The sequence below is a fragment of the Cololabis saira genome, chromosome 13 (genome assembly GCF_033807715.1).
Source record: "Cololabis saira isolate AMF1-May2022 chromosome 13, fColSai1.1, whole genome shotgun sequence".
NCBI classification, from domain to species: domain Eukaryota; kingdom Metazoa; phylum Chordata; class Actinopteri; order Beloniformes; family Belonidae; genus Cololabis; species Cololabis saira.
In genome coordinates, this window is record NC_084599.1 from 5,315,081 (window position 1) to 5,342,856 (window position 27,776).

Consider the following 27,776-nt stretch of genomic DNA (forward strand, 5'->3'; position numbering starts at 1 on the left):
TTAGGGGTTGTAACTAAGTACTGTACGCTGACATTCATCCTGCAGTGGCAGTGAGTTGATTAGTTACCTGAATGCATTAAGCGACGGGACCATTATTTGATAGGATGTTACTGGACTATCAAATGATGCTACCCTGAAATATTGATGTGAAATTTATAATATGGGATGTTGAGTATTTGATCCTTCAAAATTCACTACCCATTATATGAATTGCACTTTGTGAAATTTACACGATAAAGAGAAAAAGAACAATTCTATGGCTTTATTTGATATTCATTCAGTCACTGGCCTTTATTTAACCAGGCAGGTCATTAAGAACATTCCTATTTACAATGACGGCCTGGCAAGAGACAAGGACCACTTGGGGGGAAAGGGAGTGGTTTAGGGAGTAAAACAGTACAAGTGTAGCTCTACAAAGGTAGAAAACCATTAGGTAGCATTTTTTGATAGGGTAGCAAAAGTCGATAGACAGAAGCTATTGGTTTATGCGGCTGTAGCATTTTTCGAAAAAGCAGCAGAAATCGGCAGAACCACTGCAATGCCTAAAAATGTCAGACATGACTGAAGCCGCCGGCTGATCATCTGCTGAAATGTTTGACACAAACGCACATCTGTCAAGTGTATCGTGCATGTAGTGATGTCACTAGAGGGATAGGAGCCCAATAGTTTGAACGTGTTCCAGCTGCACAAAATTCACAGTTTTTGCATAATAATAACAACTGCCCTCTGGTTTATGGTCCTCCCTGCTACGTATTATTCCACACCTGTGTAGGGTGCTCATGATCACATTCTATTCAGTAAGAAAGACAGCAGGGCAGCCTTGGCCGTGAACATGAAGTCGGTGGAATGGACTGGCCTTTTCTTAGAACCGCCGTCTTGTTTTTTCAGATTGTTCCAACAGGTGTCAGCTTTCTTTTGAGAAGCTCATTACAACTGTCTGGTCTGTCAAATGTGTTTGGAGTGAAGAGGGAGATCTTATAACATTCATTTGTAATCTGGTACTTTATTTACATGTGTTTTTTATGAATTCATGTCATGTGAATGGCTCTGTGGAAACGTAGAAATTGAATATGTTCTACACAAACAAAATATATAATAAATAGAAATATATATATATATATAAAAATAAATCACAATCCATATTTACACATATGTTAAAAGCCCTGAAAGAGGACTGCTTTGTATACTTTGTTTGTACTACAGCAAATTTTGCACAGTTCGGTTCAATTCAATTTTATTTATATAGCATCTACTACAACATAAGTTGTTTCTAGGATCTTTCCAGAGACCAGGGGCCTGTACTACGAAGCAAGTTCAACATACCCAGGATATCTTTTCCTTATCCAGATTCACTAAGCGGGACAATTGCAATCATGCTAAGCGGTCACACGACGGTGGTTATCATCGGTATATCAACCCAGGTTTCTCCAATCTGGATATGAGCGCGTGCACATAAAAGGGGCGGTGTTTTCAGCGCATGACCAATCGCAAGCATGGAGAAGTCCGCTGTCAGAGCCGCTTATTTCAGTAGCGAAGAGCAAACAATAATTTTACGGAAATATGATGAGTATTGGCATATAATACCGGCAAAAAGCAACAGTTGCAGCTGCAAAATGCAGGAAAGACAGCTGGCAAAAGATCGCTGACTGTATAAATGCGTAAGTTCACAGGGATATAAACATCACTGCCCCATCATTAGGGCATAAGTAGATCTGACTATAATTACAGTTGTCTATTCTGTTAAATGCATGTGTTGCTTAGATGTATTCGTATGGCGTGTATGACAATTGTAGCCTCATTCCTTCAGCTGCAACCCCAGCGGAGTGAAACGCACATGGGAGCAAATAAAAAATAAATATAAAAACATAATTCAAAGCGGTAAGTAGGCTCACTTTCATATCTTAGAAGTACAACAAGTACAAGGCTTTAGTGTTTCTATCACTCTCTGTTTTAGGATGATATCAGTATACAAAAGCACAATGAAATAGCATTGACATTAGGAGGGTCCCTGAATACGCGTTCTCTTCGGAGGGATCCTCTCACGATCCGCGCACCGAGCTCCACTGGATTCTCTTCGAAAGGGCATGTCATTTTCCAAGAGAGCTGATTGGTCAGTGGGCGGTGCTTTTACACCCGGCGATCTGTATCTGGAACATAACCTGCTCCGGAGCAGGTTAGCTGTTCAGCATAAGTTACCATGGCGATGTACCCCGGTAAGAAGTGAACCACCGTCGTAGTCCTGAAAACCCAGGGTTAAACCTAAAGTTACCTCGCTAACCCCAAATCCCGCTTCGTAGTACAGGCCCCAGTACATAAACCCCCGAGCAATTATTACATAAACATAACATAAACACTGGCAGATAAAAACTCCTGTTGAACTCAGAGACAGTCAGGATTATCAACAAATTGTTCCTGATGCTCAAATCACATTTTGATGAATTATTGCTCTGGCATCTTCACTTAAGCTGTCGTATGGGTAGGATGACCGGTCCAAGATGGCGGCTGTATTTCTCGCGCCCCAGCGGTTGATGAGGCGTCTATGTCTATGTGTATATATATATATATATATATATATATATATATATATATATATATATATATATATATATATATATATATATATATATATATATTCATGTCTATGTATATACAGTATATATATATATATATATATATATATATATATATATATATATATATATATATATATATATATATGTCTATGTGTATATATTTCTATGTATATATATATATATGTCTACGTATATATGTCTATGTAGATATGTTGTGTACGGCAACCCTGAGTGCTAAGAAAGGCGCCTTTAAAATGTATTATTATTATTATTATTATTATTATTATTATTATTATTATTATTATTATTATTATTATTATTATTATTATTATTATTATTATTATTATATGTCTATGTCTATGTGTATATGTCTATGCAGTACTAGAGTTGAGGGGGGATGAGGGGAATGGCATCCCGCCCTGAAATAAAAACGGTCCAAATCATCCCCCCTGTAAAACTGCCATCCCCCCTTTCCATCCCTTATGTCATTTCATCAATGAATATGTTTTTACTGCTATTTCAACATTTAGAGTCATCACCAGAAAAATAACTTATTTGACAATCTTCACCTGTTTCAAGTAAATTTTCACTTGAAATAAGTAGGAAAATCTGCCAGTGGGACAAGATTTATCTTCTCATTACAAGCAATAAAATCTTGTTCAACTGGCAGATTTTTCTACTTTTTTCAAGTGAAAATCTACTTGAAAAAGGTGGAAATTGTTTGTTTTTTTCAGTGATGAGTCTTGTTTTAAGTGTAATGAGATTTTTTTTACTAAAATGAGACATTTTAACTAGAAATAAGACAAATATTCTTGTTAAGATTGTGAGTTTTTGCAGTGATCCATGTTACTTATCCTGTGAAGGACAGAGTCATATTGATAAGTTCAGAAAACAGTTTTTTATTGTTGTGTTTTGATGTATTTGATGTAAGCCCAGTGGATATTTAAAGCTTACAGAAGGCTGCATTTAACTGCTGCTATGTCATTCCTGCAGTATTTCTGCAGGTGTTTTGGTCACTGCTATTATTTGTAATATATTATATTATTTGTAATCAGCACAAATTATCTGTCCCAATATGATAAAATCCACCCTGATTTTTTTTTACAACTCGAGTACTGTGTCTATGTGTATACGTCTATGGCATGGATGTATTATAGAACTAGATGGTACATCGAAAATGAGGGGTAATGATTATATTAGTAATTAGTAATTATTATAATAGTAATTATAATTAGTAGTATTATTAGTACCCTATTAGTAATTGCCGGTGATTACAGCTGGAGGTTCCTGTGAACAGTTTTAGAGGCTTCTCTTTTACTATTGCGGTCTATGGGAAAAAAGCTTTCTGGGCCCCATGGGATTTTTTGTTGCAGTACCGCGGCTGGCCACTGGAAAAAATCGGCGTGCCTGCTGAGTGCGAGATTCGGGGGCTGGTCTATGGCTGTCCCCCCCCCCCGGCCAGCGGCGGCGCTGTCCCGCAGCCGCAGCGGCCTCTTCCCGCGCAGTTTCCGGGCGGTACTTCCGGCGTGCCGCGGCGTCAAAGCAAGCGCTTCTTTTCTTCCATTTGAATAAGATTCGGGCATTAAACGGGCGTGTTCGAGCCCGCCGGCAGCCCTGCTCCAGGCTCAGCGCTCCGCGGAGACGGGGGGGGCAGCATGGACGTCCCCAACGCGCCCGAAGGTGAGCAGAGCCGGCTCCGACTGCTGCTAACGGTAGCAGCATTAGCTCCGGCTCCAGGCGCCGTGTGTGCTGCTGCATGTGGATACAACTGTGAATTATTACCAGTACTCGAGGTGTATTAGAAGATCAGGGGGGATGGTGGATTCTATCATATGGGGACAGATAATTTGTGCTGATTACAAATAATATAATATATTACAAATAATAGCACTGACCAAAACACCTGCAGAAATACTGCAGGAATGACATAGCAGCAGTTAAATGCAGATTTCTGTAAGCTTTAAATATCCACTGGGCTTACATCAAATACATCAAAACACAACAATAAAAAACACTTTTCTGAACTTATCAATATGACTCTGTCCTTCACAGGATAAGTAACATGGATCACTGCAAAAACTCACAATCTTAACAAGAATATTTGTCTTATTTCTAGTTAAAATGTCTCATTTTAGTAAAAGAAATCCCATTACACTTAAAACAAGACTCATCACTGGAAAAAACAACATTGTCCACCTGTTTCAAGTAGATTTTCACTTGAAATAAGTAGAAAAATCTGCCAGTGGAACAAGATTTTTTTGCATGTAATAAGAATATCAATCTTGTCCCACTGGCAGATTTTTCTACTTACCGTATTTCAAGTGAAAATTTACTTGAAACAGGTGAAAATTGTCAAATAAGTTATTTTTCTGGTGTTATTTTCTGGTGATGACTCTAAATGTTGAAATAGCAGTAAAACCACATTCATTGATGAAATGACATAAGGGATGGAAAGGGGGGATGGCAGTTTTACAGGGGGGATGATTTGGACCATATTTATTTCAGGGGGATGCCATCCCCCCTCATACCCCCTCAACTCCAGTACTGATTATAACCAACACGGTGATCTACAGGGAATTATGAAAGGCTGGGCGCAAGTTGAAAGCCACGAGACGTTGATAGTTGGAGGAGATCCGAACATGGTCAGGTGAAAATGCTTTTAGGACCTGAAATGACACAAAGAGTGGACCTGAAGACCCACAGAAACCATATAAACCCGTATCCTTATATCCTTCTGGGGCATCCTTAGCCCTGAGCTTTACACTCAGTGGTGATTTACCTCAGTTGCTGGAGTCTCTCATTCAGGGACCATCAATAAACGTAGGGCCGGTCCAGAAATGATGGAGTTATTGTTCAGAAACAGGTTGCATGGTTGGCTATGAACTCATAATAATTTTATGTATGCCGATGATCTGGCAATTGTGTCACCTAGCAGTGCTGGGTTTCAAGAGCTTCTCAATATATGTTCTAATTATGGTGTAAAATTTGATGTGAATTATAATGCTAAAAAGAGTTTTGTTCTTATTTGCAAAGTAAAAGGAGATAAGGACTTCACTTTTCCATCCTCTTACCTGTCAGGACAACTGCTTCCTGCTTGCTCTATAACTAAATACCTGGGACACTGATCATCACTGATGACATGACAGATGATGAAGATATGAATAGACAGCGTGGTCTTTTATATATGCAGGCTAATTTGTTGACCAGAAGGTTTTCCTGGTGTTCAGAGAGGGTGAAAGTGGGTCTTTTTAGGGATTACTGTACCCCTTTTTATACTGCACCATTATGGATTACATTTAAGAAGGCCAGCATCCATAAATTACAGGTTGCGTACAACGATTGTCTACGTATTTTGCTTGGGAAACCAAGATGGTCTAGTGCAAGTGAACTCTTTTGTAAAGTACAAGTTATCACTTTTTATGCTCTTTTGAGGCAATTGATGTTCAAACTCATATGTCGACTTAATAGCTCTTGTAATTATTATGATGTTAACCAACCCAGTCCTCAGTGCTGTAAGATACCAGTCTGCTATGTGGAAACACTGGTATGACCGTCTTTTTTTTAAATGTTGTTGTATGTTTGTTTGTCTTTTTTAATGGACCTGAGTCTAAATAAAGAGATTGATTGATAGAAAGGCTCCTAAACACAAGATCCAGTGACTTCAAGAGCAAGAGACGCCTCGTCTGATTAGATTTAGAGGGTTTGGAGGCTGTTCCAAACTCTGAAGAGTGAGGGGTGGATGGGAGAGTGCAGGCAGGGTGGATGGATGGATGGAGAGGTCAGGCAGGGTGGATGGAGAGGTCAAGCAGGGTGGATGGATGGATGGATGGAGAGGTCAGGCAGGGTGGATGGAGAGGTCAGGCAGGGTGGATGGAGAGGTCAGGCAGGGTGGATGGATGGATGGATGGAGAGTGCAGGCAGGGTGGATGGATGGATGGAGAGGTCAGGCAGGGTGGATGGATGGATGGAGAGGTCAGGCAGGGTGGATGGATGGATGGAGAGGTCAGGCAGGGTGGATGGATGGATGGAGAGGTCAGGCAGGGTGGATGGATGGATGGATGGAGAGGTCAGGCAGGGTGGATGGATGGATGGAGAGGTCAGGCAGGGTGGATGGATGGATGGATGGATGGATGGATGGAGAGGTCAGGGTGGATGGATGGAGAAGTCAGGCAGGGTAGATGGATGGATGGATAGGTCAGGCAGGGTGGATGGATGGATGGATGGAGAGGTCAGGATGGATGGATGGATGGATGGAGAGGTCAGGGTGGATGGAGAAGTCAGGCAGGGTGGATGGATGGAGAAGTCAGGATGGATGGAGAGGTAAGGCAGGGTGGATGGATGGAGAAGTCAGGATGGATGGAGAGGTCAGGCAGGGTGGATGGATGGAGAAGTCAGGCAGGGTGGATGGATGGAGGGATGGATGGATGGAGAGGTCAGGATGGATGGAGAGGTCAGGCAGGGTGGATGGAAGGATGGGTGGATGGAGAGGTCAGGATGGATGGAGAGGTCAGGCAGGGTGGATGGAAGGATGGGTGGATGGAGAGGTCAGGATGGATGGAGAGGTCAGGCAGGGTGGATGGAGGGATGGATGGATGGAGAGGTCAGGATGGATGGAGAGGTCAGGCAGGGTGGATGGATGGATGGAGAGGTCAGGATGGATGGATGGATGGATGGAGAGGTCAGGATGGATGGATGGATGGATGGATGGATGGATGGAGAGGTCAGGATGGATGGAGAGGTCAGCTATCTGAAATGAGCTGGTGATGGAGAGACAGAGCTGGAGAGGCTGAGCATCTCTGGATCAGGAATGAGAACATCAGAGGGACAGAAAAAATTGTAATTCCTGGGAGCCAAACTTTAAATAATAAACTGCACGTCCCTGGTGTCCCTGCAACAAACCAGTTATGCAATGCACGTTTATGTGTGGAGCACATATAATGTTCAAGACAACTCAAAGTGCTTCACATAAGAACATTGAAAAGTGCATTTAAAAGTAAGCGTTTAAAAGCAGAATTGAAAAATTAAAGTGAACAGACATAAGTTAAACAAGAACATCCATCCATCCATCCATTTTTCTGTACCCGCGTCCTCCTGTTCAGGGTGACAGGGGTCTGCTGGAGTCTATCCCAGCTCATCACAGGCCAGAGGGAGGGTAACCCTGGACAGGTCACCACTATCACAGGGCCTAAACAAAAACAAAACGGATGAAATGAAAAAGAAATAAAACTGTTGCAGTGCATTATGGGAGATAACTGAATCGCAGCAGTAAATTAAACGTTTTTCAGTCTTCACTATCAGCAATCCTGATGCATTTTGGGAGTTTGTGTCACAGGTGAGGAGCATAAGCTGAACACGTGCTCATGGTGTTTGGTTCTAACTGTGGGTACAGGAAGTGGGCGTGGCCCTGATGACCTGAGGGTTCTGGTTGGTTCATCATGGACCAAAACAAATTGCTGGGGGTTCACGTTCTGGGTCTCTGGAAAGATCCTAGAGACAACTTCTGTTGTAATAGATGCTATAATATTAATAAAATTGGAAACCGGGAGATCAGGGAGGTGTTTTGGCCCTCGACCAGTGTTTCCCAACCCTGGTCCTCGGGGCCCCCGTCAAAACATCAAAACCAGCATTTACATTTCTATGATTTTTACTAAGAAGGGGCTAGGTGTGATCTGGGCTTACAGCTGTTCATAAGTGACATATTTGGACTATTCTTTCTTTAAAAGAAACTGTGACGGCTGTTTTTAGGCCCCGAGGACAGAGACCTGAAAGCAGAGACGTATGTCCAACGTCCAGAAGATCTGAGGTCGTCCTCCAGCCTAGTCCTACAACCCCCTCGCTCTGGAACAGGGTTAATCAGGGCTCAGCAAACCTCATGGCCGCTTTGATCATTTAAGTCATAGTGCAGGCAGTAGTTTGGGGTAGGTAGTGTCATTTTGTGGCAAAAAGTAACCCAAAAAGCAGCAAATTGTGTGAGCTTTATTCTCAGTGAAAACAGCAAGGAAGGCTGCACCAGTGTACCGCAGTTATGTTGTTTTCTTCAGTAGAATAAGACCTGCCCAGCGTTATCCTGACTGACAACTACATCAGGAGTTTTGAAAACATCAACATCGATATTGCAATATATTGTTGCGCTCTCTGTCCCAATAAATCGATAAACTGACGGCAAATATTGATATTTTATTACAACACACATGATGGATTTACGCGGTTGTCACCGCACTATTGTTCATGCACTTCAATTAGTCCAGCTGTACAATGTTCACATTTACTAGACGAGGAGGCAGAGAGGTACTATGCAAAATTAAGTTGCTTACTGACTTTTCAGTATTAGAAACAAAGCAGTGCACTGTCCTGGTTTACATAACCAGCTGTACAGTGTTTACATTTACAAGACTAGGAGGCAGTGAGGCTCTATACAAATGCACTTTCTTTGTACATTGTATGAAGTTCTGGCATTGAATAAATGCATAACTACACACGTTTTCCTTTTTTATGGGAATTTTTTCTTTTTCAGTCACATACAGGACTGTCTCAGAAAATTAGAATATTGGGATTTTCTGTAATGCAATTACAAAAACAAAAATGTCATACATTCTGGATTCATTACAAATCAACTGAAATATTGCAAGCTTTTTATTATTTTAATATTGCTGATCATGGCTTACAGTTTAAGAAAACTCAAATATCCTATCTAAAAAAATTTGAGTATTCTGGGAATCTTAATCTTAAACTGTAAGCCATAATCAGCTATATTAAAATAATAAAAGGCTTGCAATATTTCAGGTGATTTGTAATGAATCCAGAATGTATGACATTTTAGTTTTTTTTTTAATTGCATTACAGAAAATAAAGAACTTTATCACAATATTCAAATTTTCTGAGACAGTCCTGTATATTGTGATATATCATTGATGACATTTCTTACAATATATCGTGGGTCGTGATATTATCGTTATCATGGGCCACATATCGCCACAGTATTGAATGGTGAGTTACCCGTATCGTCCCACCCATAGTGCAGGCGTTAGTTTGAGGTAGGTAGTGTCATTTTGTGGCAAAAATTAACCCAAAAAGCAGCAAATTGTGTGAGCTTTATTCTCAAAGTGAAGCGGGTGTGAAAACGGCAAGGAGGACTGTACCAGTGTACTGCAGTTATACGTTGTTTTCTTCAGTAGAATAAGACCTGCCCAGCGTTATCCTGACTGACAACTACATCAGGAGTTTTGAAAACATCAACACATGTAAATAAACCCTATTTTGACCCTGGTCTCATGCTTGTTTTGTTTGGTCGTGTTTCAGATCAGGAGCTGAAGAATGTCATCGACAAGTTGGCCCAATTTGTTGCACGAAACGGACCTGAGTTTGAAAAGATGACAATGGAGAAACAGAAGGACAACCCCAAGTTCTCCTTCCTCTTCGGGGGAGATTTCTTCAGCTACTACAAGTGCAAGCTTGCGATGGAGCACCAACAGCGTATGTAGTTAAAGGGCCGGGACGCCTCAAACACAGAATTTGTCACACAGATTGAATTCAGCTATATTAAACAGCTAGTGTTTGGCAGCCTTATGACGCTGAGCAGATTAAAGTGTCGATTATCAGAACCTAACGGTTGTGAAACCCTGCTGTAGACTCTGGTTGGTGGTTGTATCATCCACAGCTTGCAGGTTTGCATGGAGTTCTTCTGTCAGCCTTGTAATACCTCTGAAATGCATTAAAGTTTGCTTTTCTCCACTTAGATCCCTCTACCCACGAAGGGGAAGAGTATAAATCTGAAGGTATTTATTTGTACAAGATTTGCCAGATGAATTCAAAATTCCAGTTGGACAGTCACATTTTGTTTTTGCACATTTTGCTGAACATAACTTCATGTATGCTTGGAAGCTTCCTGGTTTGTTTTCAGTTGCATTTGTCATATTCATGTGGTTTTACATGATTAAGCTCTTTTTAAAGAAGGAAAAAAAAAAAAAAATAAATCATGATTCCTACCAGCTCCATGGTGACACCTAACCGCTCGTCGAACAGAACCCCTGGCCTACCAATAAAGTTCAACCAACAAGTTAAAGAAATAGGAAAGTCTTGAGTTCAAGGAATCAATAATAACAATTAACCTTTGGGATGAAAGTGGCAACGTGTGCAGTTCCTTACATGGCCACTAGGGGGGAGGGGGGGGGGGGGCTAGTGGTCTAAAACGAAAGCTCTTTATTAAATGACATTAGTTTTACCACTTATCACTAGGGGTGTAACAATATATCGTGCCACAAATTTTGCGATACAAAAACGTCACGATACGTGTCGTGGAGGTGACAAACTGTATCGCGATATTGGGTTATTAATATTAATCTATTGTGTTGACTAGTAACGCACATCCGACCACGCCTCGACCCGCGGACCAAAATCTTCCTCCGCTCAGAAGAAACTAGTACCGTTTTGGTCCCGATCACGGGACTCTTGCAGGTTTTGAGCTCTGAACTTTTACTGATGTAAGACTGGTGTAGAGTTAAGCCTTACCTTATTAAATTAAACCTTTTTGGGGTCGTGTGTAGGATAAACACGGGGACAACTTCTGCTGAGTTAGAACATCAACACAGCACCTAGTGCCGTACTGTGGCGTATCACTCCGCCCAATCTAAAACAGACTAATCGCTACAGATAAACTGACTAGTGTCATTATAGTCCCTGATTTACATCAGAATATATTTATAAAATAATGAAATAACCTTCTTAACAAAAATAAATCTCCTCTTACACTTATAAGGTGGGCATGAATCAATCTTTTTTATGATGTAAAATTGTATCTATTTATTTACTTTTTTTATTTAATTTTAGTTGTTAAATTTCTGGAAAAGAAAAAAGTCAAATCATACATGAGAGAAACTATTCAGTTTGTGGGTAAATATTTGTACTTGTCTGAAAGTGAAGATGCATAATGCAAACCTGACATTTACTTTTAGTTCAGTTTGTGGAAAATGGTTGGCCTGGCTTTCTCTTTAAAACTTAAACAGTTATAAAGAATAACAAACTGGAACAATGGGGCAAACGTACAGTATTGTTTTGTATTTTGTGTCTTTCAAATAAAAGACCATTTTTTCCATTCATATGTTCCTCATGCAAGGTTGTTAAAAAAATACTGCTATAATATTGTATTGTATCGTTATCGTGACCTCAATATCGTGTATCGTACCGTATCGTGAAATTGGTGTATCGTTACACCCCTACTTATCACCTTCACTGAGATTGACTTCTGAACTGGTTTGTAAAGCTCCAAGCGAGCATTATCATAACATGTGATTTATTTAAGTTTTTCCGGCTTGTTGTGCCATTTATTGATCTATCAGTAAGACAGAGTTACTGCTACCAACTGGGCGTTGTTGTTGTTGACAGATTTACAATGGAGGCCGCCTGTGTGAACCCGCTCTCTGGATGTTTTCCACACAAAAGGACCACTTTTCATTGAAGAGAATTCAGATGGACTTAAATATGTCATGGAGGGATATGTAGTAATCTAAACATAGATGTGGTTGGTGATAGGGTTGATAGAAGCTTCATCTTGCTGTCGTTACGGTTACAGATGACAACATCCGGGATCGGCACTGTTCATGTACCGAAGGAGAAGATTAATTTACTTTTAATTGGATTGATTCATTAAGACACAAATTCAGATCTGCTATCAGTTACCTGACACCAGTTATAAAGTTATGACTTTGCTCCTGGTGCTCAGTAGCTACATAATCGGAGGTAAACTCACAACAATGGTGGAGATAAATGATAGCTAACTTTTGTTTTAAAAAAAGTTTGCAAATACTCCATGAAAGAGGCGAGAGCTCAGGGTTTGTGCGTGCCGGTCCCTGTGCGGCTGGTCCTGTTGGCTCAGACTGCTGCGACCAGATCCCGGTTAGCCCGGAAGCCTGGCCGGTACCGGACAGTGGATGGATGGATGGATGGATGGATGGAGGGATGGATGGAGGGATGGATGGATGCTAGTAGGCGGCTGTCCCTGGCAGTGGCTGCCTAACTTCCTAACTTTCAGATTGATCTTTATTGGCCGGCCGAGCGTTCAGTCCGGCCCAGAGCAACTTGTGTCTGGTTGCCACCGGTTACCTTGATGCTTTATTACCAGTCCCCTCAGCAGCAGCACTGGGAGACTTTTGCTTCGTTGCATGTCTTAAATCTGGTTCCTGCAAGCCTTCATCTGCCTGCTGTCAGTCATCTGATTGTATTTGTGGGGATGGTTGTTGAAGGAATCTGACGACCCGGGTTGAGCCGTCTCTCAGGTCCAGGATTCCCCGAGAACCAAAGCTCCAGGTTCAGGTCCACGTGTGTCTCCTCTCGTTGTTGTTGTAGATGCCTTCAACCCCGGGGCCACAGACCTGCTGGACATCCCTCCTCCACCCATGTCCATGATGGCTCCGCCCCAGATCCCCCCGTCCGCCGGCCCCGCCATCGACGAGCTCATCCAGCAGAGCCTGTGGAACCTGCAGCAGCAGGAGCAGCACATGCACACGCTCCGACAGGTAAGGAGGGAGCAGGTGGCCGTAGGGCAGGTGAGGGGCCGTAGGGCAGGTGAGGGGCCGTAGGGCAGGTGAGGGGCCGTAGGGCAGGTGAGGGTTAGAGCAGGTGAGGAACAGGTGAGGGGCCGTAGGGCAGGCGAGGGGCCGTAGGGCAGGTGAGGAGCAGGTGAGGGGCTGTAGAGCAGGTGAGGAGCAGGCGAGGGGCCGCAGGGCAGGTGAGGGGCTGTACAGCAGGTGAGGAGCAGGCGAGGGGCCGTAGGGCAGGCGAGGGGCCGTAGGGCAGGTGAGGGTTAGAGCAGGTGAGGAGCAGGTGAGGGGCCGTAGGGCAGGCGAGGGGCCGTAGGGCAGGTGAGGAGCAGGTGAGGGGCTGTAGAGCAGGCGAGGGGCTGTAGGGCAGGCGAGGGGCCGTAGGGCAGGCGAGGGGCCGTAGGGCAGGCGAGGGGCCGTAGGGCAGGCGAGGGGCAGGTAAGGGGCTGTAGAGCAGGTGAGGAGCAGGCGAGGGGCCGTAGGGCAGGCGAGGGGCCGTAGGGCAGGTGAGGAGCAGGTGAGGGGCTGTAGAGCAGGTGAGGAGCAGGCGAGGGGCCGTAGGGCAGGCGAGGGGCCGTAGGGCAGGTGAGGAGCAGGTGAGGGGCCGTAGGGCAGGCGAGGGGCCGTAGGGCAGGTGAGGGGCCGTAGGGCAGGTGAGGGGCGGGCCGTAGGGCAGGTGAGGGGCCGTAGGGCAGGTGAGGAGCAGGTGAGGGGCTGTAGAGCAGGTGAGGAGCAGGTGAGGGGCCGTAGGGCAGGCGAGGGGCCGTAGGGCAGGTGAGGAGCAGGTGAGGGGCTGTAGAGCAGGTGAGGAGCAGGCGAGGGGCCGTAGGGCAGGCGAGGGGCCGTAGGGCAGGTGAGGAGCAGGTGAGGGGCTGTAGAGCAGGCGAGGGGCCGTAGGGCAGGCGAGGGGCCGTAGGGCAGGCGAGGGGCCGTAGGGCAGGCGAGGGGCCGTAGGGCAGGCGAGGGGCCGTAGGGCAGGTGAGGGGCCGTAGGGCAGGTGAGGGGCGGGCCGTAGGGCAGGTGAGGGGCGGGCCGTAGGGCAGGTGAGGGGCTGTGGAGCAGGTGAGGGGCCGTGGAGCAGGTGAGGGGCCGTAGGGCATGTGAGGGGCGGGTCGTAGAGCAGATGAGGGGCTGTGGAGCAGGTGAGGGGCCGTAGGGCAGGTGAGGGGCCGTAGGGCAGGTGAGGGGCCGTAGGGCAGGTGAGGGGCCGTAGGGCAGGTGAGGGGCCGTAGGGCAGGTGAGGGGCCGTAGGGCAGGTGAGGGGTGGGCCGTAGGGCAGGTGAGGGGCCGTGGAGCAGGTGAGGGGCCGTGGAGCAGGTGAGGGGCCGTGGGGCAGGTGAGGGGCCGTGGGGCAGGTGAGGGGCCGGCCGTAGGGCAGGTGAGGGGCCGGCCGTAGGGCAGGTGAGGGGCGGGCCGTAGGGCAGGTGAGGGGCGGGCCGTAGGGCAGGTGAGGGGCGGGCCGTAGGGCATGTGAGGGGCGGGCCGTAGGGCATTTGAGGGGCGGGCCGTAGGGCAGGTGAGGGGCGGGCCGTAGGGCAGGTGAGGGGCGGGCCGTAGGGCAGGTGAGGGGCCGTAGGGCAGGTGAGGGGCCGTAGGGCAGGTGAGGGTTGGAGCAGGTGAGGGGCCGTGGGGCAGGTGAGGGGCCGTAGGGCAGGTGAGGGTTAGAGCAGGTGAGGGGCCGTGGGGCAGGTGAGGGGCCGTAGGGCAGGTGAGGGGCCGTAGGGCAGGTGAGGGGCCGTAGAGCAGGTGAGGGGCCCTAGGGCAGGTGAGGGGCCCTAGGGCAGGTGCGGGGCCCTAGGGCAGGTGAGGGGCCCTAGGGCAGGTGAGGGGCGGGCTGTAGGGCAGGTGAGGGGCCGTAGGGCAGGTGAGGGGCGGGCCGTAGGGCAGGTGAGGGGCGGGCTGTAGGGCAGGTGAAGGGCCGTGGGGCAGGTGAGGGACCGTGGGGCAGGTGAGGGGCCGTGGGGCAGGTGAGGGTTAGAGCAGGTGAGGGTTAGAGCAGGTGAGGGGCAGCAGGGAAGAAGCCGGGTGGGCTGGAGCTTCCTGGAGGAGATTTCTGGAGCTTCCCGGAGGTTCCCAGAGCTTCCCGGAGCTTCTTGGAGGGTTCTGGTGCTTCTGGAGCTTCCCGGTAGTTCCCCGGTGGTTCCTAGAGCGTCCCTGAGCTTCCTGACGCGCGTCTCCCTGCAGGAACAGGTGACGGCGGCCATCGCTCTGGCCATGGAGCAGCAGACCCAGAAGCTTCTGCTGGAAACTCAGCTGGACATCACGGAGTTTGACAACCTGCTGCAGCCCATCATCGACACCTGCACCAAGGACGCCATCTCTGTAAGCCCCGCGCGTGAAGAGCCCGCCACGCTGCTTCCTGAAGGTCAGGAGGAGCTCTGCATCAGTCACGTGTCTCGTCTTCCTCCCAGGCTGGTAAAAACTGGATGTTCAACAACGCCAAGTCTCCCCCGCACTGTGAGCTGATGGCGTCGCACCTACGCAACCGCATCACTGTGGACGGTGCCCACTTCGAGCTGCGCCTGCACCTCATCTACCTAACCAACGACGTCCTCCATCACTGGTAAACACCTACAAACTCTTGATGAGTCCACTAAAGAGTTGTTACTTTGGCCAAATATTTGATTGTCTGGATATTTCTGATTAAATGGCGAACAGAAAAGAATCCAGGCTGTTGCTGTCATGAGTGTGAACACCATTGTTGGGTCAGAGCAGCTCATTTAAGCACGAAGGGCTGATGTTTGTGTGTTTCCTCCAGCCAGCGGAAGCAGCAGAAGGACTTGTTGGCGGCGCTGCAGAAGGTGGTGGTTCCAATCTACTGCACCAGCTTCCTGGCCGTGGAGGAGGAGAAGCAGCAGAAGATCACCAGGGTGAACACCGGCTCACACGCCCAGCAGGGGGGGCTAGAGGGACAGGGATTCCTGTTGTCATCCAAATACACTGGCAGGGAAAAGTACCCCAACCCCGTCACGGGATCTCACCCTAGTCACAATAACAGATGGAAATGCTTTTAAGCTATGTCTTTTTGTTTATTGACACACCAATGAAACATTGACTACGTTTACATGCAGTCAAAATTCAGGTTATTGCTAATATTCCGGTTACTGAAACATTCGGAATATTCTGTTTACATGCGTGAGGAAACAGGGTTTTCCAAGTATACATGGTAATTAATCATTCGGGATATCTGGATCAAAACAGTGACGTACAGAGAACGTGATGACGTCATTTCTGCTTCTTCTTCCTGTATCCAAATTCAAAACAAATGCTGCTTCACGCAACTTTTCTCCGTTCTACCGTCTACAAATGCAGAAATGTTCATATCCTTCATTACATTTATGAAGTGATTAGTCTCCTCCTGGTCTTGGTTTCTCCGTGTTTATAAGAACTTCCTGGACTCAAAAGACCAGGATTCCTTGTGAACAGAGCATGAGCAGAAAACAACTTCCTGTTCCGTTTGATGGGGATATTCTGTTTGCCGTTTACATGACCCAATATTCAGGTTTTAAAGCAGCACAATGTAACTTTCAGCTTTTGTTGAGTTTGGCGTCTCCTTTGGACAAAAGCGGTAGTGCTTTACCAGTAGTGTGGCAGGGTTCCTACCATCCACCTCAAAGTTACATAGTGCCAGTGAAGGCAACACAGACCCCTCAGACCATGACAGGTTCATTAAACCTGTTGGAAGTTGATGTACCATCACAATGACTCTGGAAATATTATATTAAGGTGGAAAAGTTACATTGTGCTGCTTTAAAAGGAGAAACCCAAGGGAATATTCGGGTTATTCAAAAGGGTTATTGGTGTTTACATGGCCGTGTAAATTCGGGTTATTGCCAATATTCGGGTTTTAAAAGGGTTATTGATGCATGGAAACGCAGTCATTGTCACTCAGAGGTTCATGTTTCATGAGTGTGGCTCAATGAAGACAAGAAAATGGAAAGCCCGGCGTTCTCCCGCTCCGTCCTTTAGTTGCAACGTGCCTCTTCTCTGTTTGATGCATCTCCATGCTGTTCCTCAGCTGTTGCAGCTCTGGGAGAAGAACGGATATTTTGATGAGGAGACCATTCAACAGCTGCAGAACCCGGCTCTGGGGCTCGGCCAGTACCAGGTCAGTGAACCCATGATCCGGTAGCACGCAGCATGTGTGCCGGCAGATCTGGGCCTGTTTTAAGTCCCGGATTCTGAATCATCTCTGATGATGACGAGACGGTTGTGGTCTCCCCGCCAGGCGTCCCTGATCACGGAGTACGCTGCGGCGGTGCAGCCCATCCAGCTGGCCTTCCAGCAGCAGATCCAGTCTCTGAAGACGCAGCACGACGACTTCGTCTCCAGTCTGAAGCAGCAGCCTCAGCCAGCTCCCGCCGCGCCGCTGGCCACGCCGGCTGAGCCCGAGAAGGCCCCGCCCATCACCACGCAGGCCGGCGACAGGATAGCTGCAGCTCACGCCGGGCGCATAGAGCCGTCACACGGTAATCACTCGCACTCTTTCTCTTCTGTCAACTCTTCACACGGTTCTCCACTCAGAGCAGTCGGGTGGTTGAGTGCTTGGTTAACATGTTGAAACCACTTTGTAAAACCTAAAAAAAGCCAATCGTGCCATATGAGTTCAAGTATTTGTGATTAGTTAGGGCCCGAGCACTTACAGTGCGAAGGCCCAATTGTATCTGTAGGAATTTTTATTTATTTTTCCTTGTTTTTATCCTTCTGATGAAATGAGGGCCTTTTTGTCCCCTAAACGTGCCCCAAATGTTTCCAAATTTTGCACCAAGCCAGGCCTGGTGAAAAATGTGATATTTAATGGTTTGCATTAATGGACGTGGCAAAATGGCTCAACAGCGCCCCCTAGAAAACTTTGTGCCTCAAGCCCCACAATACAGTTTGACGTACATGCATGAAAATCGGTACACACCTGTATCATGTCACAACTTAAAGAAAAGTCTCTTGGCGCCATGGCCAAAACCAAACAGGAAGTCGGCCATTTTGAATTAATTGTGTAATTTTGGCACAATTTATGCCATTCCTTCGGCAGTTAATACGGCCCGAAACGTAACGTGCACCCAGGTGTTTTATACATTAAAATGTGCGTCTCCATCCTGTGACGATGCACATTACTTTTCTCAGTCAAAAGCGTTACCGTGGCGACAATAGACGCCAAAAAGCGCACCCCCCCTTCATCTGATTGGTGGATATTTGATAGTTCCTATTTTCTGCCATAACTTTTGAATGGTTTGACATAGAGAGTCGTGGATGGTGTCGTTTCTGATATGCTTATGATGATAAGTTGAGTTTTACGTGAACAGCAAAGGCACTTTTTATAGTATTATTGACCTAGGAACCCGGGGGGAACCCGGGGGGAACCCGGGGGGCGGTGGGCATGAGTGCGAGGGCCCGTTCATTGCTGCTTGCAGCTTTAATTTCTATTGATGTTGCAGTGATTCAGGTCCAGAACCTCAGCAGAACCTCAGAAGCCCGGCTGCTGCATGTTGTCTCCACCAGCACCGTCACCTCATGCTTCTCTTTTGTTTCTCTTTTCTTCCCGGTGCAGGAGACACGAAGCCTCCGATGTCGGGTCCTCCTCCGGGGGACTTTGAAGGAGCTCCTCCCCGATCCCAGGACTCCAACAACTCCAGTGGACCCTCAGACATCCCGCCTAACAAGCCTGGATGGTTTGACCCCCAGCATGTCGGACCCTGGAACCCCAACCAGCCGGTAACAAACCCGTCTGCCCGTGTGAAACCAAAATCACCTGCAGCTGATAACTGACTGCTCAGATCAGATTTACCCAGAGGGATCTGGCTGCCATCTTTATCTCCACCCACAACCAGCCACACAGCTGTAGTCAGCGCTGGACCCCAAAACCTTCACCTGTGGTTGTTTGCTAGTTAGAGGGCTGTCAGTTTCCTGTTTCCTGGAGGGTTGCACGGTACGAGGAAAACATTGATGCCGGATCAGAAACTGCAGTGATGATACAACCTTTGTTTGGTTCGTAGACCGTACTTGGGTCTACGACCTCAATGTCTTCCTGGTTTGCAGCTGAAGTCGTCAGGCAGGAAAACACAATGTTTTGTTTCTGTTCAAGCATCAGGCTTTGATTGAAGAAAACCAAACAAAAATGAAACAACTGCCTCTTTTCTCTTCTTGTGCTCACTGACAGCCTGCTGTAACGCCTCGCTTCGTCTTGGCTGTAAACGGGAGACAGAAACTGTCTGTGGCAACAGTTGAATGATTATGATAAACTCCTTTTTGTTACTTTCATACTTAGAAAGGAAACCTGTTCCCTGGGATATAAGATACTTTCCATCTCTTCTCTCTAGGGATGCCCCGATACCTTTTTTTTTTTTTACACATATTTTAATTTGTGTACTTGCCTGTACCGATACGATACTTCTACCACAAAAATAACTAGGCTAAAAGTACTATGAATTGGAAGATTGGTTTCATTTGCAACAGATAAATTCAATAAAAATACCGTATTTTCCGCACTATAAGGCGCACCTAAAAGCCTTTAATTTTCTCAAAAACCAGCAGGAATCGTCACAGACGTTCGAGACAACAGCAGCGACGCTGACTCGCATAATGGCGACTTTGACGAGATGGAGCAAAGCTGGTTTTTATTTTGTTAATAAAGTTTGACATACGGTGGTACTTGTTTTTTTTTGCATTTGCTGTAGGATTTTGTAGCATTTCCTGTAGCGCAGCTCCATCAGGTAGATGCGTAACTCAACCCCAGCCACTATAGTACGGTATTTTACCAGATATTTATTTATGCGCCTTATAATGTGGTGCGCCTTATATATGGAAAAGGTTTTTAAATACGTCATTCATTGAAGGTGCGTCTTATAATGCGGTGCGCCTTTATAGTGCGGAAAATATGGTAAATAAAATTAGTAGAATAACTATTTTAATTAAAAAATAATCTTTCTGTGTAAATAAAAAGTCTCCACACTGGCACTGTCTTCACATTTAAGAAAATCTCAAACACATAACATATCAATGAAACATTGTATCGCGGCTCGAGTGTGTTGAGAAGAGAAATCCTTCTTCTCCAACTGACAGTGGCTGCTCATCCAGCGCTTTATAACGGGTTAGAGCCTCCGTTATTTTAACTTGTTGCTTTTGCAGAACCTGAGCTAATGTTGCTGTTGTTCTTGCAGTAGCATTAGTAATCTCCTTATCCTCAGCTTTATGATGCGTCTTGAGATGTTTTATCAAGTTGCTGGTATTAAACCACGTATTCTCCTTCCCTCCTCTTGACACCTTAGCAGCAGTAGCTTCAGTCTGTCTTGCTTCTGTCATCGTCTCTTATTCTGAAATACGTCCACACTGCTGACGTCCCGCTGCATTAATTGTTGCTATCTTGCCTGAAACGGCGCTGCCAGTCTCACTCATGTATCACTCTCTTCTCACTCATGTATCACTCTCTTCTCACTCATGTATCACTCTCTTCTCACTCATGTATCACTCTCTTCTCACTCATGTATCACTCTCTTCTCACTCATGTATCACTCTCTTCTCACTCATGTATCACTCTCTTCTCACTCATGTATCACTCTCTTCTCACTCATGTATCACTCTCTTCTCACTCATGTATCACTCTCTTCTCACTCATGTATCACTCTCTTCTCACTCATGTATCACTCTCTTCTCACTCATGTATCACTCTCTTCTCACTCACGTATCACTCTCTTCTCACTCACGTATCACTCTCTTCTCACTCACGTATCACTCTCTTCTCACTCACGTATCACTCTCTTCTCACTCGCGTATCACTCTCTTCTCACTCGCGTATCACTCTCTTCTCACTCGCGTATCACTCTCTTCTCACTCGCGTATCACTCTCTTCTCACTCGCGTATCACTCTCTTCTCACTCGCGTATCACTCTCTTCTCACTCGCGTATCACTCTCTTCTCACTCGCGTATCACTCTCTTCTCACTCGCGTATCACTCTCTTCTCACTCGCGTATCACTCTCTTCTCACTCGCGTATCACTCTCTTCTCACTCGCGTATCACTCTCTTCTCACTCGCGTATCACTCTCTTCTCACTCGCGTATCACTCTCTTCTCACTCGCGTATCACTCTCTTCTCACTCGCGTATCACTCTCTTCTCACTCGCGTATCACTCTCTTTTCACTCGCGTATCACTCTCTTCTCACTCGCGTATCACTCTCTTCTCACTCGCGTATCACTCTCTTCTCACTCATGTATCACTCTTCCCATCACCACGCTGACTGCAGCTCAACATCTCCCCCTAGAGTCACTAACCAGTAACTACAACAACAATGAAGTGGTATCAGAATTCTTACGAGTACATGAGAGCAGTATCGGCCCCCGATACCAGTATCTGTATCGGGGCATCCCTACTTCTCTCACGCCGTCATCCGTTAGTCTTGAGCTTAAATAAGGAGCAGCTCGCATGGATGTGCTTTGGTGTTCGTCATCATCCCAGGTGGGCGGGGGAGCCCGTCCTTGGGCATGTGTGATGGTGGAGGGTTTAGCTCATTTCAGTGAGATCCCACTCTCCTTTAACGTAAATAAACCGAGGGCGTTGCTTCACAACCCACAGGAGGGGAGGAAAGGTTCACGAAAGATCAGTCATCTGTCCACGTGAGGACGCTTCTTGGTCGGACTCGTCTGTTTCCTGCCAACCAACATCTCTTGTTTGTGCTCTTCCAGCCTCCCTTTGACCCGAACCAGCCGCCGCCCCCCTGCCCCCCGTGGAACAGCCACGAGGGCATGTGGAACGAGCAGAGGGACCCCGGCAGCTGGAGCGGGGGGCCCCCCAGAGAAGGAGGGCCCTGGAGCGGCCCCGGCGGCTCGGAGCCCGGCCCTCCGGCCTGGAACTCGTTTGAGCAGCAGCCTCCGTGGGGGAACCAGCCCGAGCAGCCCCCCTGGGGGCAGAGGGAGCCCCCGTTCCCCCCTCGCATGCAGGCACGTGTTTCTGAAACTACCACATCACAACCTGGTGCCCTCGCTGCAGGAAACACCTAACATTTCTGTTGGTTCTACAGAGACCCCCCCACTTCAGAGGGCCCTTCCCCCCCCACCAGCAGCCTCCGCCCTTCAACCAGCCCCCCCCTCCACCACACGGGTTTGGACGCTTCCCCCCACGCTTCATGCAGGACGACTTTCCTCCCAGACACCACTACGAGAGGCCCTACACCCCCCATCGCTTCGACTACGCTCAGGGAGACTTTCCTGGAGGTCAGAACACACACACACACACACACACACACACACACACACACACACACACACACACACACACACACACACACACACACACACACACACTGCGTTTCCATGCATCAATAACCCTTTTAAAACCCGAATATTGGCAATAACCCGAATTTTGCATGGCCATGTAAACACCAATAACCCCTTTGAATAACCAGAATTTGCTCATATTCAGTTTTTTAAAAACCCGAATATGAGCCCTGGGTTACTCCTTTTAAAACCCGAATATTGGGTCATGTAAACGCCAAACGGAATATCCCCATCAAACGGAACAGGAATTTGTTTTCTGCTCATGCTCTGTTCACAAGGAATCCTGGTCTTTTGAGTCCAGGAAGTTCTTATAAACACGGAGAAACCAAGACCAGGAGGAGACTAATCACTTCATAAATGTAATGAAGGATATGAACATTTCTGCATTTGTAGACGGTAGAAAGTACTGGGATAGAAGATTTACAAGAAGGTGAGAGAAAAGTTGCGCGAAGCAGCATTTGTTTTGAATTTAGATACAGGAAGAAGAAGTGGAAATTACGGGAATTGCGTCATCACGTTCTCCGTGCGTCGCTGGTTTGATCCAGATATCCTGAATGATTAATTACCATGTAAACGGAATATTCTTAATGTTTCAGTAACCGGAATATTAGCAATAACCCGAATTTTGACTGCATGTAAACATAGTCACACACACACAGTACGTTCACATGGGAAGTTGAATTCCTCTTTAATTCAGAATTAAAATTAAATCAGATTTAAAATGAGTAAAAATTACCATGTAAACACCTAATTCCCAATGAAAATGGCCGTTCCGAATTAAACTTCAACTCTCAACTCTCAACTCAACTTTATTTATAAAGCGCTTTAAAATAACCACAGCTATAACAAAGTGCTGTACATGAGAGGACACACAAGCAACGATAAAAGACAATAAAAACAATTAAATAAACAAATAAAATTACATAAAACCACTAAAAACAGAGCGAGGTCTCATACTGGGTTAAAAGCCAATGCGTAAAAATGGGTCTTGAGGTCAGTTTTAAAAGCAGACAGTGAGGAGGCCTGTCTGATGTGGAGAGGTAAAATGTTCCACAACTTGGGGGCAGCAACAGAGAAGGCTCGGTCCCCTCTGAGTGTTCGTTTGGACCTCGGTACCCCGAGGAGCAGCTGGTCAGCTGACCTGAGGCACCGGGCGGGGGCGTGGGGGTGAAGTAGCTCCGAGAGGTAGGGAGGAGCAAGACCATTTAAAGATTTAAAAACAAATAAAAGAATCTTAAAATGGACTCTAAAACGCACAGGCAGCCAGTGGAGGGAGGCCAGTATGGGCGTAATGTGTTCTCTCTTACGCGTTCCAGTTAGCAGACGAGCGGCAGCGTTCTGAACTAACTGGAGACGCGCAAGAGAGGACTGGCTGACTCCTAGAAAAAGGGAGTTACAGTAATCCAGCCGAGACGTGATGAAGGCGTGGATTACTGTTTCAAAGTGCTCGTGCGATAAAAAAGGCTTCACCTTAGCCTTTTTTATCGCACGAGCACTTTGAAACAGTAATCCACGCCTTCATCACGTCTCGTCTTACTTCATTCCGAAGTAAGTGGCTGGTTTATTCTGATTTTAAATCCCAATAGAATAATTCCGTGATCATGTACAGGACTGTCTCAGAAAATTAGAATATTTTGATTTTCTGTAATGCAATTACAAAACAAAAATGTCATACATTCTGGATTCATTAGAAATCAACTGAAATATTGCAAGCCTTTTATTATTTTAATATTGCTGATCATGGCTTACAGCTTAAGAAAAATCAAATATTCTATCTCAAAAAATTAGAATATTCTGGGAATCTTAATCTTAAGCTGTAGTAGGGCTGGGCGATATATCGAGATTTTAATATATATCGATATATTTTCAATCACGATATGGTACGAGACAATATCGTTTGTCGATTTAAATTTTTATTTTTTTTTTCCTTTTTTTTTAAATGATTTTGATATAGCTTATTTTGTGACAAATTGACTTGAATGTTTTATTTGAGATTTGCACAAATGTTTTGTTATTTGCACAACTGTCAACCTCAGTGGAAAAGTCTGCCTGTTACTGTCTACATTGTATTAATTGTACAGTGTATTTTAATTTAATTGTTATGCAGGAAAGGGATATTTGTTTTATTTTATTCAAGAAGCATTTTTATTCTATATATGCAGGCAGTTTATTTTTATTTAATTTGTTTTATACATGTTGATATTGTGCAGATCTCTGTTAATAAATGTACCTGTGTGACATTTGGCACGAGGCTTTGTATTAAAACTGACTGTTTTTTTAAGGGTTTGCCTCAGAAAAAAATGAAGCTAACAGAGATGCTATGCTATAATGCTTTGGGGGAAACCCCAATTAAGGCACAGAAAAAATATCGAGATATATATCGAGTATCGCCATTTTAGCTAGAAAATATCGAGATATGACTTTTGGTCCATATCGCCCAGCCCTAAGCTGTAGCCATAATCAGCAATATTAAAATAATAAAAGGCTTGCAATATTTCAGTTGATTTGTAATGAATCCAGAATGTATGACATTTTTGTTTTTTTAATTGCATTACAGAAAATAAAGAACTTTATCACAATATTCTAATTTTCTGAGACAATCATGTATCCACTCATTCCTCTTTTAAATTAATTCCGGTCTTTCTGCGCTGCTCTTTCACTTGCCCGTCTGTCTCCGTGACGCTTATATGCCTTGTTTTCCAAACAAAGTTTCAAGATGGCAGCAGCAGTAAACGCTGGTCAAGAGCAGAGACCATTTATTTAATAAATAGCTTGGAGGACCTGGGAATCATTAAAAGAACAGATGGAAACAGGAAACATCAAAATAGTGAACTTTTCAAAGTTGTAGCGGCTAAGTTAGTTTTTCTTCCGGTAGTTTAACTTCTGGTCCCCCCCCTATCCAATCAGAACCTTCCCAACCCCCAGACCTGGAGAGGAATTGGAGAAAGACCATCAAACGTGTTTTCCATGTAAACCTCAATTCAGAATTACTATTTCCATGTAAACTCGAAGGAAAATAGTTTAATTTGGAATTATTTAATTCGGAATAATTAATTTCCGAATTAAAAAAACATAATTTAACCGTGGCCACACACACACACGCACACACACACAGGGACCAGGTAAATCAGCCGCTGTGACTCGTGTGGGATGTAAATGAAGCTGATTGTCTCTGCAGAAATGCCCGGTCCTCCCCCCCCGCCCCACCACCCCAACCAGAGGATCCCTCCTCCAGGCATGGCAGGGGACCATCCCCCCTGGGGGGGGTGCCAGCAGCAGGAGTTTGGCCCCCCTCCCCACGGCTTCAATGGTCATTCCCCTCACATGCGTCATCGACAGCAGCAGCAACAGCAGCAGCAACAACAGCAGCAGCAGCAGCAGCAGCAGCAGCAGCATCCGGTTCAGGATGACCCCAGTCTGGTACCCAACGTCCCCTACTTCGACCTGCCCGCTGGACTCATGGCCCCGCTGGTCAAGGTGAGTCTCCCAGGTGTTGGGGAGGGTGGGGGTGGAGGTAGGAGGGTGTGGGTAGGGGTGATGGGGTAAAGAGTGGGGAAGACTGTAGTTGGAGAGTTGAGTGAATGGACTGGGCCCTGCAGCTTGTCCAGTGTACAGCACTCTTATGGCGCTTTTCCACCAGCACCTACTCAGCTCCACTCATTTCAACCCAGCCTGGTTTCTTTTCCATAATAATCCATCACCTGGAGCAGAAGTAGGAGGTTGTAGTGAAGCTGCTGTGACGTATTTGATTGTGTATCTAAACGAAGAAGACAACAACACTAAAGATGTAGAACCTGGAGGAGATGATAGATGTGCTGCTGGGTCTGTGACTTGTGTTCCATATCAAGTTAAAAAATGAGAGAAGCTTGAATTGGCAACGCTTTTTAAAAAAAAATGGAGTTTGTCTCTGCGCTGCTGAAAAGTCAGCTGGATCCGTGAGCAGCTATGAAGAGACAGAGCTCCTGGTAGATCTGGTCGTTCCTTATCTCCGTCTAGATCTTTTTAATTCTCTCCTCAGCACCAGGTTTATGAACATCTGACCCTCAGAGTTGGATCAGAAACAGACTTTTGCTGCCATTGCTGGTTGAATAAAATGAACAAGAATCCGTCAGAGTCTCTTTCTCTGATTTCCTCCTCCTGACTCAGACGTCTGACTCCAACCCCCCGACCAATCAGTGGTCTGTAGTGTGATGATGTCAGATACAGCCCACTCAGCAGCTTAGAACCTCGGCAGAATAGATACAGAAAAGTATCTACTCGATATAACTTGAGTTATGGTTCTGCGTCAAATCGACGCCGTGCCTACACCGTCACCGTGACGCCGTCACCGTGACGCCGTCGTGAACCTTCAGACTTCTCCATCACTCCATTTCTCTGTGGTGCAGTTCCCCCCCGTGACCGCTAATTTGCGATCTTTTCCTGAATGGTTTATCCGACTTTTTCCGGTCACAGTGAATGAAAGAGATAAGGACAACTATTGTGCAAAAAGACAAAACCAAAAAAATCACACATAAACGAAGAAAAGAGCGCTGAAAGTTCACGACTGCTTCAAACTGGAAACCGGAAATGCGTTGCTACCAAGAGAACCAATCACAGCCCTCTTGTCTGCGTTTGGTCTGCGTCGCCTTGACACGTAGTTACAATTTTTGGGAGGTAATGTCAGCGACAGCGAGAGCGCGTGGTCTGCGTCGATGCGTACCACACGCCGTAGGCGTCGTTTTGGCGCAGAACCATAACTCCGCCTTTAGACCCCTAGTGGGAAAGTGCAAAGGTCGAGTCGAGCTGAGTAGGTACTAGTGGAAAAGCACCATTAGTGAGTTTGTTGAACGCCGCAGCATAAGTGGAAACAGCAACTGCTATTAAAGTATTACCTGCTGTTGCCCATTGCATTGTGGGATACGGTATCCAAGATGGCCTGGTTAGTGGGAAGCTTCTCCAGAAGTAGTACACCACCCCGGTATACTTGTTGCTGTGTACTCTGCTGTACCTGTGGTGCAGGCTGTGGTCTGAAAGTTAACCGTACACCTGCACGTCCATTGACGGCGTGTTGTTTTTTCCTGCCACGCAGCTGGAAGACTTTGATTACAAACCCCTGGACCCCAAGGACATCCGCCTGCCTCCCCCGATGCCGCCCAGCGACCGACTGCTGGCTGCCGTGGAAGCCTTCTACAGCCCCCCCTCCCACGACCGACCCAGGAACAGGTAAACCTTCCCTGCAGGGCCGGAGTCTCCTCCACCTCCAAGCCATCTGAGCAGAGGTTTACAGCTGTGCTCTGTTCCTCCTGCAGTGAAGGCTGGGAGCAGAACGGCCTCTACGAGTTTTTCAGGGCCAAGATGAGAGCCAGGAGGAAAAAGGAGCAGGAGAAACGCAACAGGTGAGCCTCCATACCATTTAGTTTTTA

The 27,776-nt window shown here is 46.1% G+C and overlaps 1 protein-coding gene across 3 annotated transcripts in view; it reads left to right on the forward strand.

The window, feature by feature from the left end:
• The first annotated feature begins 4,084 nt into the window (after window positions 1-4,084).
• cherp (calcium homeostasis endoplasmic reticulum protein) overlaps window positions 4,085-27,776 on the forward strand; it is a 30,703-nt gene continuing 7,011 nt past the window's right edge. The window contains exons 1-15 of one of the 3 annotated variants that reach the window (XM_061737425.1): window positions 4,085-4,253; window positions 9,873-10,046; window positions 10,310-10,348; window positions 12,915-13,084; window positions 15,293-15,430; window positions 15,520-15,671; window positions 15,867-15,978; window positions 17,127-17,216; window positions 17,337-17,577; window positions 18,654-18,817; window positions 21,784-22,038; window positions 22,119-22,311; window positions 25,553-25,851; window positions 27,443-27,576; window positions 27,663-27,749. In XM_061737425.1, coding sequence (XP_061593409.1) covers window positions 4,229-4,253; window positions 9,873-10,046; window positions 10,310-10,348; window positions 12,915-13,084; window positions 15,293-15,430; window positions 15,520-15,671; window positions 15,867-15,978; window positions 17,127-17,216; window positions 17,337-17,577; window positions 18,654-18,817; window positions 21,784-22,038; window positions 22,119-22,311; window positions 25,553-25,851; window positions 27,443-27,576; window positions 27,663-27,749 — 2,273 coding nt within the window. In that variant the 5' untranslated portion in view covers window positions 4,085-4,228. The remainder of the gene's footprint in view (window positions 4,254-9,872; window positions 10,047-10,309; window positions 10,349-12,914; window positions 13,085-15,292; window positions 15,431-15,519; window positions 15,672-15,866; window positions 15,979-17,126; window positions 17,217-17,336; window positions 17,578-18,653; window positions 18,818-21,783; window positions 22,039-22,118; window positions 22,312-25,552; window positions 25,852-27,442; window positions 27,577-27,662; window positions 27,750-27,776) is intronic. The other 2 variants (XM_061737426.1, XM_061737427.1) reach the window with 2 other exon arrangements.